Below are 12,506 nucleotides of genomic sequence, written 5' to 3' on the forward strand. Positions count from 1 at the left end.
CCTTCAAAAATGTCAATTTCCTTTTCTCTTTGTGAGGAATAAAAGCAATTGATCATTATTGTTCTGAGATTTCAAAGTATCAATATACTGTAATATGGTTATTCTGTTTTTAAATCAAACAAAATAAAAATGATAAATTAACAGATGGTCTTTTGTAATACCTCTTGAACTCTTGAATATTTCCCTATAAATGTTGTTCCTTCATGATATTTCTCTGGAGCACAGATACATATTTTTATGAATACTTTTTAAAACACTTTTTAAGTCAGGCTGAAGTCTGTCAGGCTAAATAAGTTAAAAGAATTACACATAATTACTTAGAACTGAATATAGCTAAGCATTGCTGTTTGGGTATCTGAGGACTGGGCAGGAACATCGATTGAGACATGCAATGCACTATGATAGCCAAAATATTCTAGCACTGTGTCACTGTAGGCGGGGTCTCATGCTTTATCAAGTCAAATTACGGCCCGCACCCTCTTCACATTCTCGACCTTCATCAAGTTCTGACCTCCACCCTCCAAGTGACGTCAGAAATCACAACAACTGTCCGGACCAATAGTGTGCTGCCTGCATGCATACTTCTGGGGTCCGGGTAACTGAACAGATACACCAAGACATCTCAGAAAGGAGTCAGAGCGAGTTGAACTTTTTGAAGCTTTGTTATTTGAACAAGATGCAGTGTGAGATCGCTTTTGGGTTGTTTCGATATAATATACAAACCGTTGATTTATTGCTGGATTACTGCAACAAAGAGCAGTGAGAATAAAGACTCGTCGCGCGTCAAAATGTTGCAGCACGTTTTGCTTTCGCGGCAGTGAGCAAATGCGATTCGTTTCCAACCATTTGGTGTTTTGTCCATGGAGGAGTTTCGATACACGTTTCTGCGGATATTGAAGGAACAGGTATGAGCACACTTAACTACCTGAAGTGGTCAACAGAAGAACGCAGCTAGACGGCGGGCATGGAACAAGGGGAGCTGTTTGTCTCAGTCTCTGGTGGAGAAACAGTATGGATTATGGACCAACAAATGGAATTCCTTGACCCAATAAATTAACTTTCAAGCTGCTGCATGTTGGCACATCAAGGAATGGCAAACTCTGGCAACTCTGCAGTCATTCTGCGGCTGCAAATAATGATTTTGTCCATCGGCTGTGCGTTGATATGTTATAGTCGTTTATCCACCGCATCACCGGCACACAATCAGCGTTTGATATGCTGGCAAGCCATCATGAAGTGCCAAGGAGAGCCGGAGTGTCACTACGCGTATACTCAGTATCTTCACGCGTGCGGTCCGGTGATAAACGGCACCAGGAAGAAATGTCCCAGCCATTGCATTTCTTCCATCATTCAGCTCAATCTGACTGTGAACGGCCCGGCACTGGAGGACTGCGAGTGCGCCTCGGACACTCTATGCAAGATGACCAAGCGAGCCATTGAGCCCTGTATGCCCAGAACGAGCCACATGGGCTGCACCGAAGCTCGTAAGCAGTGTGAGAAGGATCCCGAGTGCAGCACCGCCATGCGGGACTATCTGTATCATTGCAGGAAACTGTTCGGAGGAGAGCGCTGCTCGGACGACTGCCGGCGGGTCATCACGAACATGCGCTCCATTCCCAAAGCCCAACAGCTGGACACTTGCGTGTGCGACGGCACAGAGAGGACCATATGCGAGTATGTCAAAGTCAGCATGAAAAACTTCTGCTTTAACGACCGATACGGCGGAAGTGGCTTTTCAGATACCGAGGACGACTTGGAGGTTGACTACGAGACGGAACATGAGAACGAGGAGAGTGATGCCTGGGATTTAAGAGCACAAAAGAGTTCGATTATGATGTCCACCGTGTTGACATTTTTTCCTCTTGTCATTATAAGATAAGGCGTCTCCTCTCACATGGTAAATTACCGACAGAAAAGTAGTCCCCTTGAAAGAGTAGGGTATTCGAATAATTCGCACATTGTATTTGGTCCTATTAGCTAGAAAGTCCTGTGTTCCTTACGTTTGCTTAGGCGCTTAAAGAAGAAAATGGGAGAAGAAAACCAGAATCCCATAGTGAAAGGTTGTTTTTCAAAACCTAGTTGAGCTGCCAAAATCTGCACACCATGAAAAGGAGTCATTTGTCTTTATGTAAAGAAAATATGTTGGAAATATGTGCTCTGCTATATATTAAGTTATTATGAAACTTCTATTCAAAGAGATAAATACTGGAAGTTTATTTTTGTATGAAAGATTGGTTAGTGTAAAATTGTAGGGAAACAAAATGATGATTGTAAATGTGTAATGTTTCTTTATCATATAATTGTGTGAATAATGTTGATAAACAATACCATGTAATACTGTTTATAATGTTCATAAAGATTGGCTTCAAATTATTCCAAAGATCATCTGACTTATGTGTCTGGTTATTTCACTATACAAACCAATACAATGTGTATATATACAGTACTGTGCATGTCCTAAGTCAGTTATTTCTATCTATTGCTCTAGTGTGTCAGTAGGAAATATCAGTTTACATTTGCAAACATTTCTTTTGCCATTAATTTTAGTAATCCAGTTGGATTTTGTTGTCAGACAAGGAGTCTGACAACAGCCAGTGCTCCACACAGAGATCTGATCTCACCAGCATCCAGTCCGTCTGGAGTGACATGAAAAACAGAAAAAACTGAGACAGATTAAATCCAGAAGAACTGTGGCAACGACTCCAAGATGCTTGAAGAAACCTACCTGCAAATCTACAGTACTGTGAAAAGTTTTAGGCACTTGTGTAAAAATGCTGTAAAGTGAGGATGCTTTAAAAAATAATGTCATAAATAGATTTTATTTATCTATTAACTATCAACTAAATCAAATCAACATTTGGTGTGACCAACCTTTGCATTTAAAACAGCTTTTGTCCTATAGGTACACTTGCGCATAGTTTTTCAGGTAGCAGGTAGGATTCTTGGAAGTGTCTTGGAGTCGTTGCCACAGTTCTTCTGAATTTAGTCTGTCTCAGTTTTTTCTGATTCTTCATGTAATCCCAGACGGACTGGATGAAGGTGAGATCAGATCTCTGTGTGCAGCACTGGCTGCTGTCAGACTCCTAAATATACAAAAATCTCACTGGATTATTACAATAGAAATGTTAACTGATATTTCATACTGACACACTGTGTGTGTGTGTTTGTCTGTGTGTATATATATTAGGGCTGTCAAAATTAACGCAAACTCATTTTAACGACGCTGATTTTATTACAGTTTTTCTCGATTGCTTAAACTAATTTCTTGAAACTATGCCTCGTATTCTCAAAACGGTAAACTCAAATTCATAACATCTCACCCAATTCCCCAAACATCCTATTTTCAGGTCAAAATGAAGATATATATATATATATATGTATGTCTAATAACATTTCCCATCTGCAGCTAGATTTTAATGATTGTTTTATTTATCAGTTGTGCAACAGATGTCTACTGAGAGTTTTTATGTCCATCATGCGGATCTGATGTCAGGCAAATGAAGGTATGTTTTTGCTTTCTATTGCAGATTTGATAGCAGATTCATGAAATAACATACCATTTTAAAATATGCTAATAAAATGAGCATTAAATATCACAAGTCATTATAAAGTAATTTAGTCAGTAATGTTCTTATGCCATCACCAAAAAGCTTAAATTTCCACCTGAAATCCCTAGCAGTTTGTAAATATTACCAAAGTCATTATCACGGGCATGTGCTAGTCAAACATTTTGGCTCTGTCTGTGCCTGCACTTGACCTTGTAAACATAAATGTTTACAGAGGGAGTTAGTCTAAGTTGCCAGAGACTCTCGACATCTAAGGAAACAAATGAGGTTGTCTTTAAACAGGATCAGAATTGAGCATGAGCCAAGCAAAGCCTTGACTGGATTATTTGTTCAAAGCTTGAGTGTTTATTTAAAGTCTTCACTCAGGCTGACAAGGAAAAAAAGCTGTGTTCGCGTGAATGAAGCCTCAAGTAGCCATCAAAAACTCACTCAGTGTGCTACTGTGTGTGTTTAAGTGGGCTTGTTACTGCTTAAAATTTGAGTAGCACTCAGTGTGAGTAGCATTTGGGTAGTACAAATCTCCTCTTGGATTCCATATGCCTCTGTTCAGTTACGTTTAATATAACAATACCAGCTTGATACCTAGTTAGCATTTCAAATACAAAAGAGCAGTAAGGTATTATCCCACAAAATGTAATAGAATTTTCCCTCCCCCGCAACACCTTAAAAAAGGTCAACCTCTCACAGAAATGAATCTCTGAGAAAACACTGAATTTTTATGCTATGTTACAAGAGTTCTAGAGATTCAAGATGGAAACCATGGTGTTTAGTTCATTTCGAGGCAGACGTGGGACAAGGCTTCACAGTCTTAATGAATGACGGAGAAGTCGAGTGGCACTTCTGTCATGCTAATACTAAACACACAATAGAGGCAGCACACAATGACCTGTCACTTCATTCTGTCTTCTAGCTGACACCTCTAGAAAGAGCAGAGCGAGCATTCTTAAGAGAGCAGAAGGAGGAGATGGTACTATGTAAATTTTGTTAATCGGATCCAAATGGAGGAGGTTACTTTTTCAAAAACTATATTCTTTAATATCTTTTACACTTTATTTGTATTTATACCTGTTAGGAACACATTTTACTAGAAAAGGTAAAAATGTAAATTTGTTATTTTTGGGAGGGTAAATACTTTGCATAAATAAGCAGTATTTTTTTCTATTTTTGTTTTGTGAGGAAACCTTGGGATTTCATATTTTTGTGATGTAAAAATTTATCAGAAAAGATGTATTTATTGATAGTCTGTATTTTAGTTACTCTTTAATGTATAAGCAACAATGGCATGTAGAAATAGTTTTAAATATTTTAGAGAGATGAAATGTTTCTTTAAGTGTTAATTTTTTCTTCTTTTCTTTTTTTTTTTTGTTACCAGATATTTATCAATTATTTTCAACAGGTTTCATGACCACATATGGGTTATTTGAATAGTTTGAATAGTATTTGGGCGAATAAAGCATAGTTTACAATATTACATACATTCAAACTTGTTTAACAAGCATTTAAGAAAAAAAAAAAAACGTAACATCTAAAAGTAACATTTTAATTCAAGTATATTCAACCATTCTCTGTTATCCTTTTTAACCAAAATAGTTCTGATTCTCATGCCGGTGTGTCGCCGAAATCTGAGCCGGTGATGGGCTGCTGTTCGGTGGGGGTGTTGTGCCGAAATCAGTGACCTATCGAAAACTGTGACCAGGGGTCACTGTTCAGCAAATGTTCTCGCGGGAGCGCGCACACGTTAGATCAGACGATAGTAGTAGGCTAATACATTAGCAGACAACAACAGCATTAATGTTTCATTTCTTTTCTATATAAGAATTTAGATGCTGGTGACAATATCTAGCTTGTTTTCTTTGGTCTTAAGATATGAAACATGTTTTACAGCACCGCTCGTCTCCTCTGACGTTGATCATTCAGCTTCAGCGTCTGATCTAACGCGTGCGCGCTCCTGCGAGAACATTTGCTGAACAGCAACCCCTGGCCACATTTTTCGATAGGTCACTGATTTCGGCACAACAGATGTTGAACTGCAAACCTCAGACCGCCGTCTCGCGTTTCACTCGTAACTGAAAGATGCCGTGACTGACTTCATAACCTGCCCATAAACAAACAGTACTGAGATTAGAGAACATATTTTAACGTCAAAACACATTAAATTCAGTATTATAACGAATAAAAATCAGTTTATGTTATGCAAGGCAAAAGGCGTTTCCGTCATGCGAAACGACCGCTGCTGATGCATTTAGCTGACTGACATCTCGTCCCTGTATGTTTCATTGCATAAAATAATATCATTTACAGCACAGTAAAGACTTTATAGATGGCATAAAACATATACAAACCTTTATTTCACTGAAGAAGTGCACCAGTTCGGCGGCGCTGAGAAATGCTCTCTCCTGAAGAGGACGCAGAAATCCCGCACTCTGACTGTAACCCAACAGCTGAGTTGAAGTAACCCCACGCTGGGTTGTTTCGTCGGAGGGAGAGGGAGGGGAAGGAGAGTATAGTTTCAGCAAGATTGACCCAGCAGCCACTAACCCAACGGCTGGCTAAACTACCCAGCATATGACCCAACAGGCTCCACCCACCAGTTATTTAGAGTGTATTTACAAAGAATGCATACTGACTCCTAACTGAACTTCCCGCGTGTTGTTTTCTCTCAGTTTGAAGTAACAAGATGAGGTGAGCTGACTATTCATCTTCTTCAGGTGAAGGGCCCCATTGGGACTTTGTAAAAGGGGAACCATTTCTCAAATCAGACATGCTGTGTTGAACCTGTCACATCCAGTTTTTGTTGAGAACAGACCCCTTTAAAACTGACAGCACTGTTGTTAATCCAGTTATGTCCACAGATTTGAGTTTAAGGGAAGTGAAAAACAGCAGAGCAGAAAATGTTGTTTAAGATTCCTATTACTTTTACATTTTTAATTCTTGTGTAACTTGTGCCAGCAAGGTGTATAGAATGAGATAACTTTGATGTAAGATTCAGGATGCAATAAAAATTCACAATCCTCCTCTCAGCTGAACACACTTAATTTAAATTATGGTTTTACATAAACAATGACACAGGGAGCAGTCTCTCTTTGTGGAAACTTTTCCCATAGTACATTTCAGCTGTTGTTTCTAGGGCATAAACCAAACAAGGAAACATTTTGAGAGGGGAATGTGGGAGAAAGAAGAGGTTTGATTGTCAGGCCAGTGGATGGGAAGAGGGGGTTGGTTTTTAAGGGGTTCTTAACAGAAGAAATTTGGGGGAAGGGCAGGCAGTGAAGGGCCTTTTCTGAATGACCCTACATGGACAAACAGAGGACCCCTCCACACCATCAGCATACTTTAGTCTGCAATAGTGAGCTGGACTGCATGGGTGTATATTACTTGATTGCTCTTCTATGTCCATTCTTTCTTCCATCAAGGGGATGAAGAAAAATAGGGGAGCAGTGAAAAGAGTGTGAGAAGAGAGACAAAACTGTGCTGACATGGGGCATAACTTAATTTTCACGGTTCCGAGACAGATGAGAAAGGTAATGTGGCGTGACGGCTCTTAGAAACTTCAATGGATGCCGTGACCTCAGGGAAGTTAGAATCTGACTGCACTGGGACATTTAATTTTTTTCTTTGGGGGTGGAGCATGAGGTGCACCTTTTAGCTCATTGCTTTGAGATATTTTCCCTTTCTCCTTTCATTCTCTCTGATCAATATTACTACATCTAAACACACACACACACCCACACACATTTCTGCCATATGGACATTACTTTGACAGTCACCTCTGATAACAAATTCCTCTTAGTTGTAATGGAGAAACATGCATTTTTTTGTAAAGCTGCTTTGAAACAATTTTGAAGAGCTATACAAATAAACGAATTGAATATCATGTTTTGTTTTTTCCCCCTTGGTTTGGAGTGTTGTTTTTAAACAGGGTGTCAGTCCAAAGCCATTGCCACCACAAGTTGACTCTTGAAGGTTATTGAAGCTGAAAGGAGCTTCTCAGAGGCTCAATAGGGAGTTAAGAGTGCTACTCTATTAACCTGACCTCTAGAGGCCCAAGAAGAGTGAAAAGTGAGCCATCTACTTCAACATCACATATATATTCCTCATATATAATTTTTTTCTTTGTGTGCCCCCAAACACCAATTCACATTAAAAAAGGCTATTCTATAAAATAAACATTCATATAACATAATGTATTACAGTGGTGTGAAAAAGTGTTGGCCCCCTTCCTGATATCTTATTTTTTTGCATGTTTGTCACACTTTAATGTTTCAGATCATCAAGCAAATTTAAATATTAGTAAAAGATAACACAAGTGAACACAACATGCAGTTTTTAAATGAAGGTTTTTATTATTAAGGGAAAACAAAATCCAAAACTACATGGCCCTGTGTGAAAAAGTGTTTGCCCCCTAAACCTAATAACTGGTTGGGCCACCCTTAGCAGCAACAACTGCAATCAAGCGTTTGCGATAACTTGCAATGAGTCTGTTACAGCACTGTGGAGGAATTTTGGTCCACTCATCTATGCAGAATTGTTGTAATTCAGCCACACCGGAGGGTTTTCGAGCATGAACCGCCTTTTTAAGGTCATGCCACAGCATCTCAATAGGATTCAGGTCAGGACTTTGACTAGGCCACTCAAGTCTTCATTTTGTTTTTCTTCAGCCATTCAGAGGTGAACTTGCTGGTGTGTTTTGGATCATTGTCCTGCTGCAGAACCCAAGTTCACTTCAGCTTGAGGTCACGAACAGATGACCGGACATTCTCCTTCAGGATTTTTGGTAAACAGCAGAATTCATGGTTCCATTTATCACAACAAGTCTTCCAGGTCCTGAAGCAGCAAAACAGCCCCAGACCATCACACTACCACCACAATATTTTACAGTTGGTATGACGTTCTTTTTCTGAAATGCAGTGTTACTTTTACACCAAACGTAATGGGACACACACCTTCCAAAAAGTTCAACTTTTGTCTCGTCAGTCCACTATTATAGGCCTATATAATAATATGAGGATGGTAATTCATTCAAAATGTGTATTGTGTAAGTGGATTCTAGTCATATTTAATGTCTGGTTGGTAAGCTAATCAATTCACAAATTAGTGATCAAAGATGCAAAAGTCTCATTCACAGACATTTACCCTCTGGTAAGTTCCTCTTTATGTGAGTAAATCTTGTGGCTTTACTGACAGACAGGATAATTACCAACAGTTTTTCTTTGATTTTGCTCAGATCACCTAATTGTTATGAGCATGGTGTGGTAGAGGAGGAAACACATATGGTTTAGTTTAACAAAACCTAAATAGGTAATGATATTTAGTAAATTAATTACCATGATATATTTAAAGTGCCATGAAATTTATTTGTGAAACAATCACTGTGTGGTACGGCCGTGGTGGGCAAAAAAAAATCAGGTAATTTGAGAAAAGCTTGCCATTTCTGTAATGCAACTATTTTGGGTTGCACTACCTACTGACCACAAGATAGCAGTGTTTTCAAACATGTTTTTCTCTAAACCTCTCTTTAGAACGTTCAACTCAAGAGAGAATGTTCAACTCAAACCAACAGAAATGAATGCTATGTAAGTTTTACAGGCCGATTCACATAGAGAAACACACCTTTCACCAGTTCGATCTCAATGATCTGACATGCGACGCCCTCAGTCCCTGGTGAGCACATGCATTACACTCCCCGTCTTCACAGTACCACTGTTCTGGCACGGCTGGCACTTACACACGCTGTACTCGGCCACTTGGTCACCCAGGGCTATTTTGAGATTGTTCCACCTTGGCTGAGCATCATTAAAGTCCAAAGGCATCGCGTTGTAGATGAGTTCAGGCTGTCAACACAATAATAAAAACAAATTGAGTTCCATTACAGCAGTTACCACGCATGCACTGGCAAGTAAAGTGAAGGCGAGGTGAGTCTCACATCACTGTGAATGAGAGCTGGCAGAGCAGAGACGGTCTTTGCCCATTCCACATACTGATTATATTCTAAAATGCCATTTTTAGTGAGCTGAGACTTCATGGCTACTGCTGAAGCCGGACTGCCCCCTCTCACTGCGATCAGCACTTTATCAATACCCGCCTTCCTGTCCCTGTCATCTGGTGAACAAGGTTGTGAGCAATTTATCTTTTTATCAGAAGGCATGTGTGAATTTAAAGGGATAGAATTCGACCAAAAATTAAAATTCTGTCTTCATTTACTCACCCTCAAGTACAATCTTTCTTTAACACAAATAGTAAAGTAGCAGTAACTGTTTTTATTCATACAATGAAAGTCAGTGGGGGTCAAAATAACATTGGACCCCATTAACTTTCATTTTATTGTAAAAAAGTGTTCATTTTTTGAGTCAACTGTCCTTTTAATAGCTTACTATTAAAACAAACGTATACACATACACACCTGTTGGTTTGTCTGTTAGAGTATCACAGTCATTTTTTGGTTTAACTTGTCCTTCTGCTTTTGCTGCTTCAGAAAGTTGGAGGTTGCCTGTAAGTCCAACCTCTAAACATTTCTTGACTGTGGATTCTGTGACCTCTGCGATCAGATAAAGTTGAACCATCAAATAAAATCAAATACATCTTTTAATGAGACTTTCAGGATGAAAAAAATGTGCTATGCTTCTCGTTAATGCCTGGTCATTGAATCATGTAGCCTCTATCTTTGTTTCCATATTTTATATAAAAAGAAAGAGGGGGAAAAAATAATTTGATTTTAAACTTACTTTTTAGTTTGAGGAGATCCTCATTCATTATATAAACAAGTTCGTATTCTCCACCAGACATTCAGTTCTTGGTGAAGTGTAGTCTCCAAGAAAACAAAATACTGGCCCTTCTCATATGTAAGTGGCAGGGCATCCACATCATCCAGGAACGTTGAGGACACCTCCAGCCCTCGCTGTCTCATCCTGTAGGTGGCCAGCTCCACTCTGCCTTTCACTCTCATGAAGGTCTTCCTCTGAAAGAGAACATGTGTTTGTATAGAAGTAGACTAAGAAGGTAGTCTTTATTATGTATACTCGGACCCTACATGAGCAAAATACTTTTATAATATTGTAAATATTTTTTTCTCTTTTTAAAGTTTTGAATTCTAACCTGTTCTATGCACATGGTGGCTCATGAGCTTAAAGATGTGAATTATAATGAATAAAGAGCAAATGGGAAAGAAATAGCTCCTCAAAAGAGAACAAGCAATAAACTAATAAACATGAATCTTACTTACCTTGGTTGTTGTGATTTCTGACAGCTGTTTGATTATATTTTTTTGTTTCTGTCTTAGTGTTAATTCCTGCGGATGCACTAAAACCTAGACTTTGGCCAATATTTTGGCCTGCACCAGAGTTAGCAGCATCACTGCTGTCACCAGGACCTTCAGCTTTTTAACATTTGTATATGTTGTATAAATGAACATTCATTAATATATTATGAGCAAATGTTGAGAGATACAAAAGGTCCTGACCCGTATCCAGCTTGGATGGCTATATCAGACTCAAACACAGCTGTCTTGCCGCAAGGTATCCTGATGACATCACATTCATCTTCATCAGACGTATCCGGCTCTCCACAGTCATTATCACCATTACACCTCAGATTTTTGTTTATACATATTCCTGAGGGTAGAGTAATATTCTTAATACTGAATATTTTTTTTTAATTCACCCTACAACTAAATTTCTACCGGCCAGCTTTGCAAAGACAAAAAATACTAACCTGAAGCGCACTGCCATTGAGAGCTCTTGCAGACAGGTGGAGGGTCCATCTGGCATTTGGTAGAAGGTTTACAGGGTTTCCGCTCTCCAATTGGGAATATGCATCTAGAGCCTTTAAACTGCCCAAAAACCTCAATACCTCTAGAACGATGCTGTGCTATACACAGACACAGGTGAATGCATCACATTTATTCATCTTAGACGAATTGTGTCTGTGACTTGTTGCATTATTATTAAATCAGAAGGACTTCACACAACAATTTGAAAGACATGATACATTCACGAGTGTGAGACAGATGACAAGAGAGGTGTTGAAATAGAGAGAGTGACAGAGGAGAACAGAAATTGCAGTACCGTCATATTAGTGCACGGGTCGCAGGATGTCCACTGGAACCAGGTGCTCATTTTGCAGTCGATTGATCCAGGATCATTAATTTCCCACACCTCTCATCTTGACCCTTGCCTTTAAGAAAGATAAATAATGATCAGCTTAATAATCACTTACAATTCCAACTCCATTCTTGTGCATGACTTTGGTTTAACATAAAAAATAAACATAAAGGTACTATTTTCCCACATTTTCCAAATCTAAAAGTATAGCATGCACTCAAATTTTTGTGTATTTGTCCGTTATGCTCTTTCCATTAACCTGATAAAGAATGCATATCGTTACACAGAAAGCAGCTAAACCCTTCATGGTGAAGCTTTGGACGGTCCTCTGTGTGGGAATTTGTACGCTTGTATTTACGCATCGATGTTAATAATTATCGGCAAGCTTTTTAGAGTTGACAGGAGGTTTGGAAATGTGTGTGTCTCCAAAGGTTTGTGTAAATCTCTGTGCTTTCCCAGATATCCTAAATCATGTGATGTCATGGCTTTTACCATAACTGTCTGTTAAACTATCTGACTAACATATTTCAAGCTGTTTTTGCCTGCTTTTACCAGATTTTTTGTACATATCACAGAATCTATATTTTCTTTTCTTAAAATGCTTTTAGCATTCTCTGTATTAAGTACAAATCATTCATATTCTACACTATAGTATTTAATATAATAATTTTATATAGATGAGGATAAATAAAATGGTACCCAATCCTGGGATTGCATTCTATTTGTTCTGTTCGATGGAGTCTTTAAAAGGTAAATATGTTTAAATAAGACAAAAAAATCTTTAAACAAATAGGTAAAAAATATGCCATTTCTACGTTTCCTCAATTTAGTTTCACTTTAGTTC

The 12,506-nt window shown here is 38.7% G+C and overlaps 1 protein-coding gene and 1 pseudogene across 1 annotated transcript; one reads left to right on the forward strand and one right to left on the reverse strand.

The window, feature by feature from the left end:
• Positions 1-424: 424 nt before the first annotated feature.
• LOC107693835 (growth arrest-specific protein 1-like) lies at positions 425-1,886 on the forward strand. The gene has a single exon (XM_016493358.1). It carries the CDS (start codon positions 1,073-1,075, stop codon positions 1,877-1,879), a length of 807 nt encoding a protein of 268 aa, XP_016348844.1. The 5' UTR covers positions 425-1,072; the 3' UTR covers positions 1,880-1,886.
• A 5,603-nt stretch (positions 1,887-7,489) lies between these two features.
• LOC107693827 (complement component C9-like) lies at positions 7,490-11,983 on the reverse strand (annotated as a pseudogene).
• Positions 11,984-12,506: the final 523 nt, after the last annotated feature.

Source organism: Sinocyclocheilus anshuiensis, unplaced genomic scaffold (assembly GCF_001515605.1).
Source record: "Sinocyclocheilus anshuiensis isolate Anshui unplaced genomic scaffold, SAMN03320099.WGS_v1.1 scaffold1392, whole genome shotgun sequence".
NCBI lineage: Eukaryota > Metazoa > Chordata > Actinopteri > Cypriniformes > Cyprinidae > Sinocyclocheilus > Sinocyclocheilus anshuiensis.

Bases quoted from the DNA above. Each gene is read 5' to 3' on its own strand.
- LOC107693835 (XM_016493358.1), top strand. From the start codon at position 1,073: ATGTTGGCACATCAAGGAATGGCAAACTCTGGCAACTCTGCAGTCATT.